Here is a 6,683-nt window from a genome sequence, read left to right on the forward strand (position 1 = left end):
AAACACCATGCTATCCATACTAAAATATGTACCGATTATTGATACGCATGAAAATGTAGTTTCCAATTCTGCAAGGTAAATTAAATAAATCTATCATAAATTCGTATGATAAGATATGTCGTTATTTTATTCTCTGATATTCCGTAACTTCGGACGGCATTTGTTATTGCTTCGTATCCGGACTCCAACCTTTGTTGTTTTTGGTTGATGTTTATTTTGTCGCATCTTTATTTACTTTGTTCTCTCTTGTACCTCCCATTAACAGGGAGGATATATTAATTATTACAAGAAGATTTTACTTTTTCTGAGTCGACAGCAAAGTGAGCTTAATTTTTCACGCGGTATATCTTAATAATTGAATCCATACGTGCCAGCCTTAGCATTTTTTCAGCCATCCAAATTGAAATTCAGTACTGATACCTCTGATCAAGACAGGGCTGTCAACCTGTTATGGTATTACATATGGCAAGTCAAATGCATAAAGAGTATGAGAAAGTACTGTCAATGACTTAGCTACTAGTTGGCACTCAGTCTAGCAGATACAGTGAGTTGTGAGATACTGCTCTCAACAGTCTCAAGTACAAGTTCAAGCATGGAAAACTTCTAACCTTAGGGCTGTGACTAGAGTTTTTCAACCATTTCTGGAACTGCAAGATTTCCGCAGATGAATTGCCTTTTATATAATTGTTAACAAAATTGACGATTGGACCGCAAGATTCCAAATGTATAAAAAATTTATCACATTGAAGCCACGACATTCCAGAAAGAAGTAGGAAAATTCTAATCCTGCTCAAGTTCAACTCATTACTTGTCAAGTTGTCAATAAAATTTAATTATTTAGGCTTTCTTCTGGATTTTCAATTTCAGATATAGCATTGAATATTGCTTGTAAAATGATATATCAATATTTGTATAAAGGCTGAGCCACTATGTATTAAATTTAAATTTTTTTAACTTGTACAATTTGCAACATAAATAATGAAAATTAGAATTTATTATGTAAATAGATAAAAATAAGTTCATTTGAGTTGAAAATTAATTCATTTATGTTTTTTCTTTTAAGCGCATTTATGTTTGTTGCTGTTATAACAGCTGCATCATGCATGTTGAATATATTTACTTCCTGGACCATAACTCGAGTTTTCCAACCATTTTTTATCTTCAAGATTTCTGCTCGATGCCACTGTGCAGAGAGTGGATGAATATTGCAAGATCTTTGGCGACGCTTCAGTAGCAAAATTCATGCCTTCAGAAGATCTTGCCAACATATTTAGATTGAAATTCTTGCATTTAATATATTTGTCAGTCTTCGGCCAACTATTTAAAAAAAGAAGGTTTCCAGTATGTTGGATGGATCAGGATGCAGTGAAGCTTGTCTGGAAATCAGTTGCGATGAGTTCCCACCAAAAAAATGTAAACATCAAGTTTACGATTACATAGTTGCGGTCACATTAGAGTGGTCAGACTGCATTGTCACATGTTCAGTTGACACTTGCTGTACAATTGGACTGTTTTTAGGGTAAAAGTAGTTATTTGGGGTAACACATGCATGCAACCTTGTAAATAAGTTCGTGGCTTGTAAATAGTTTTTCATTACTCAGCGTAAATGGCATTTCATCAAAAATTACCCAGCCACGCATCTTAAAATTTCCCGGCGACACTTAGGGCTTAAAACCCATATATTGGCAACGCTGCATCCACCCTCTGCACCCTGGGCTAGATGAATTATAGCTTTTCTAATTATTGATAAAACTTATCAATTGAGTGGCAATTTAAAAAAATATAATTCAGTACTTGCTGCAATGTGTGACGGAGAGCACATTTTCTCATTGATAAAAACATGAAGTCATGGACAGAGTCAGACAGACATGACGAGCACTATAGTGCCTTTTTTTTCATAAATGAGAAAATGCGCTAAAAATGCAATTTAGAGCTACGTAAAATTTAACAATTGAGTGGCAATTTAAAAAATATTTGATTAGGAGCCACAATATTTCAGTGAAAATCTTGAAATCTTTCCCACCTAAAAAGAAGCCAAATTGACCTGTGCAATGGTAGATTATATCATAGTTTTATCACCAGGATTATTTTACATGCACTTTTTTTACACAAAATTGTTCAAAAATTTGTCATGCCTTGAATTATTTCTTTTATAGTACACCAAAGTACTTCTCAAGCCTGCTTACAGTAATGTTAATGTCTTCATGGTTCCCATTGTGACTATTAATCTGTAGTCATGTGACTTCAGAGATGGAGACAAGAAGCCACAGTGTGGATTTGCAAGTTTTCTTATCTAGATTTTTTATAGCTTCTTTGCTTTATTCTTTTTAATGCATTTTCCCATTTATGGAAAAAAGGTGCTACGGTATTGTGCTAGTCATGTCCGTTATCCATCTGTCCACCCAGGCATGGAATATATCTACTTGGCAAGCCGCTACTGGATTTTTTGAGCCGTGGCTTCATGGGTTTGCCAGCCATAATTCCATTTCTTTGAGCCGTGAATTCCATCGTGAATTCCATATCTCTGCCATGAAAAGCCATTTACAAGCCGCAAACTTTTTCACTAATAAAGTCCCATGCACAAGTTACCCCACATCTCTAATTTTACCCTTAAAACTGTCACTAGCATTTGTCTTCACTTAAACGGCAACTGAACAAGTGATAATGCAGTCAGACTGCTCTGACATGAGTTATGAAAGTAACTAAGCAATCTTCAAAGTTTGGGTTGACTTGTTATTACGTTTTGCATGTTATTTTGGCAGAAGGCGGGACTGGGGGGAGCATTGAAGTAGGGCTGCAATACTGCGGATTGCAGAAGTTGAACATTTTATAAAACAACTTGGTTGCGAAGTGCAAACTGCAATTTTTTCAATCAAACAAAAATTTATGACATTAGATCCGCAAGATTTCATAACAACTGAAATTATGTATGATATTAAAGCCACGATATTTCAGGAAAAAATAGGACTTTTCCAGCCCTGCGTCCATCCGTGACTTCATGTTTTTGTTGACGAGAAAATGCGCTCTTTGTCACTCACTGCAGTGAGTACTGAGTTATATTTTTTTATATTTTCAAATTAGAGGTCCCAACCTGCTGGTTAAGAATTTCTAAAAGTTATTTTTAAAAATTGTTTTTTGGGGGTAAAATGTTTGAAGTCGTAAGTATTAAATTTGAATATTGATAAAATTATATTATTTTCAAAGCAGCTGTTGTGATAATCTTATTATATTTGTAGACAAGATGGAGGCCAAGCTTTAAGCTTTGTTCTTGCAAATTGTTTGACATTGAGATGGTTAAAAGCAAGAAAAAGTACCTAATTGGGTCATGTACAAACAATTTATTTAATGATGGTCATACATTCAATGTTTCTCTTTTCAAGACAAGGTGCAAATATGGTAATTGAGTACTTGCCTTAAGTTGCCTTTCTTTACCTGCAGGCAACTTTATTAAGATAGCATAACATTTAATATTTCATTCCTTATGGCTAGAAGCAAATAATTAGTTCTCAAAAAAATATTTTTTTCCAGATGGCATGACTTTCAATATTTTTCTGCTCATTCATCTGCTAGAGAATAATTAAAGTTGAAGTAAGATGGATCCAAGCAAGCCAATTTCTCCACATACCAACAATGGCACGAGTCATCAAGAATCTCTTTCTTTTCTTGCCAACGTTGCCACAAGTCACCAGTTCAGCGGGTTAGGTTTCCCGAGCCCCCAGGCATCAGATGTGCATAATGTCATATCTTCCTCCCTGAATATCAGTTTGAACAACAGTAAACTGGCTTACTCAAACCCCATGCACACCAACCATGTGTCAATGGTTTCACCCGATGTCGGAGACAACATTAATGCCAGCGTTCCTACTCAGAGCAATGTTGTATTTGCTACTCAGAGTATTCCAGTTTCTTCAACACAGAACATGTCAGTTTTCAGAGGTGTTCCCATGATTCCATATTCTCAAGTTACATCATCTCTTCATCCTTCTCTTGTTCCATCAACTTCCACAATAACAACTTTAACTAACAAATCTAAAACTGATCTAAATCCTTACTCCACTTCACTGAGTTTGTCATCTGCTGCTCCTTCACTTTCAAACTCTTTGCCTTTCCATGGAGTTTATTCAGGTCAACATACATCTGCTCTACAAGCTCCTGGTCACCAGAATTTTATTTTACAGCAACCACAATTTGATGGCATAACACAAAACACTGGTATGATTCAAAACCATAACACCCGACTTCACCACAACAACCAAATTCATCTACAGCAACAACAACAATCACCTATTTTATTACCACAACACCAAAACCAAGTCATGACATCATTGCACCAGCAGCAAATTACACAATCTCTTTCTCTGCCTCAACATCATCAACAGGCTACTCAGTGTCCTGTTTGGCCCAACACTCCTGTTTCCCTTGCCACTGTTGATAGTTGCCTGCCTCTGTCCGCTGCTAATTCCATGGTAAACAACAGTCCTGTTACTACACCTGTTGTTTGCTCTGTTGCTGTTACACATTCTGATAAAAGTAGTGGATTCTGCTCAGCCAAATCAACTTCTATGAGCACCTCTGATGCCAACCAATGCTCTGAAGTCTTCAACACCATCAGGGAGGCCTTGTCTGTGGCCCACAACAACCTAGATGCCGCAAGCACCACCAGCATCTACCCTGATGACTCATCTTATTTGGTGAGACACACCAAAATGACGTAATGAAGCAATTTGTATTAGCGTGTAATATAATATATTTAGTAATTTTTGGTTTCCATTATTACATTGAAAATTATTTCATTCATTTAACTTTTTTAAGTGATTGTCAAAAGAAATTTTATAGTTCTATTATAGTGTTCATTGAATTAGTTATAGTTTTTCATTCAACCATTTAACTTTTTTTAGTGAATGTGCCAAGGGAAATTTTCCATGCTTATAGTTTTTCATTGAACTTAAACAATCTTGCATGCTGGATGATATTATCTCTAAATAATCATGTACAATTGTTCAAAAACTGAAACATTATCTCAATACTTGATTTTTCAGGTGCCCTCATCAAACTCTTCCAGTAATTTAGCAGAAGCTCCTGGCAATCAGTTGTCATCCTTCACCTTCCTGACGACAAGCCCTTACCAGCTGACCTGCCGACACTGTAACTTCTCGACAGATTTCCACCTTGTGTTCACACGACACATGGCTTGTCACTACGCAGACAAAGGATACGAGTGTCCATTATGTTCCATTGTTTGCAACAGTGAACAGGAATTGAAACAACATGTCAACCTGCAACACTTGAATAACAGACCAATTTGTGATGGAAAACTTGATGCAAAAGAGCCCAGTGTTGCAAATGAAACACAAAAGACTGGTGGTAACATGGATGTTTCAAGCTCATATTGTGTAGAGAAAGAAGATGCAACCAAATGGGCTGGTGAACAAAATAATATCAAAATTAAACCTAAGCTTCCCAAGAAACAGACAAAATCTCTAAATAAAAAATGCTTGGACAAGAAATTAACAAATAAAATGAATGAAACTGGCACAAAAACTCTAAGAAAGAGTCAGAAAAAGAACAAAAATAGTTTGAAAAATTCAAATTCTGGGAAGAAAACTTTTAACAAATTCTCAAAGGAACCATTATCTCAATGTCTTGGTGATAAATTGATGAACAAGAAGCTGCCAGATGATGCTCAATATGAAGATACCATATATCGCCCAATTGATCCCATTGCAACTACTAACAAAAGTTTATCATATGTTGATTTTTATAAACGGCAATCTTTCATGTCAATCAACAACAACACCAGCAATGTTTCTTCTAATAATTCCTTCATGCATACACAGAATGGAAATTTTGATCAAGATGTAAACACAAATTTCAGGAATGTTCAATGTCAAAACATCACATCCATGACTCTACCCAACATGTCTTCTCGAACATCAAACATGTTGGACCAAACATCTCTGAATAATTTAATGGCAAGCCATGCAACAAACTCATCTAATCCTACAGCCACAAACTTGATGCCAACTACAAACACCGGCGGTGACAAGCAGGACGGCTTTTGCCCATATCCCTTGGAACATTTGGCAGCTCAAAACAATTATCTTTGTAATGAAGTTTCTGGGACTTACAATTACCAATCTGAACCTTTACCTCTCATTGTTGCTGGTAAAAGCAATACACAAGTTGACTCGAGAAACTTGCAAGGCAATTCTTTTAATCTAAGTAACCAAGCAACATATTTTGGCAACCAACCCGTCTACGAAAATCCTAATGGTGCTGAAAAATCTTCCATTTCTGAACACATAACCGTCAAAATTGATCCATTTGACTTTGCTCCGAGCATGACACAAAAACAAGAGCGGCAACCCTCAGCTGCATCCTATAGGATGGTCAACAGGGATCAAAACGTGAGTATGATGTTAGTTTATGGTTAAATAACCTCTTCAGCTGCAATATATTAATAATGGTTATTATTAATAATATTATATATTAATATTAATATATTGATATTGATATATTATTATTAATATATTAATAATACTAATAGGTCGTTTTCTATGTTTGATTTGTGTAAAAATACATTAATTTATCCTCAATAGCTTTCACTGTGAATTAAGGATGCTTGAAAGGAATTTTGGTTGTCTGCTAAGCTTTGCCTTTTTTAATATTTCCATAGGTATATG

At 35.6% G+C, this 6,683-nt stretch overlaps 1 protein-coding gene across 1 annotated transcript; it reads left to right on the forward strand.

The window, feature by feature from the left end:
- Positions 1 to 3,544: 3,544 nt before the first annotated feature.
- Positions 3,545 to 6,407, forward strand: LOC108675820 (the record flags this gene model as incomplete). The annotated part of the gene is made up of 2 exons (XM_018163849.2): positions 3,545 to 4,691; positions 5,040 to 6,407. Coding segments are annotated over exons 1-2 (2,466 nt in total), but the record flags the coding sequence as incomplete, so codon positions are not given.
- Positions 6,408 to 6,683: the final 276 nt, after the last annotated feature.

The sequence above is a fragment of the Hyalella azteca genome, unplaced genomic scaffold (genome assembly GCF_000764305.2).
Source record: "Hyalella azteca isolate HAZT.00-mixed unplaced genomic scaffold, Hazt_2.0.2 contig7174, whole genome shotgun sequence".
NCBI classification, from domain to species: domain Eukaryota; kingdom Metazoa; phylum Arthropoda; class Malacostraca; order Amphipoda; family Hyalellidae; genus Hyalella; species Hyalella azteca.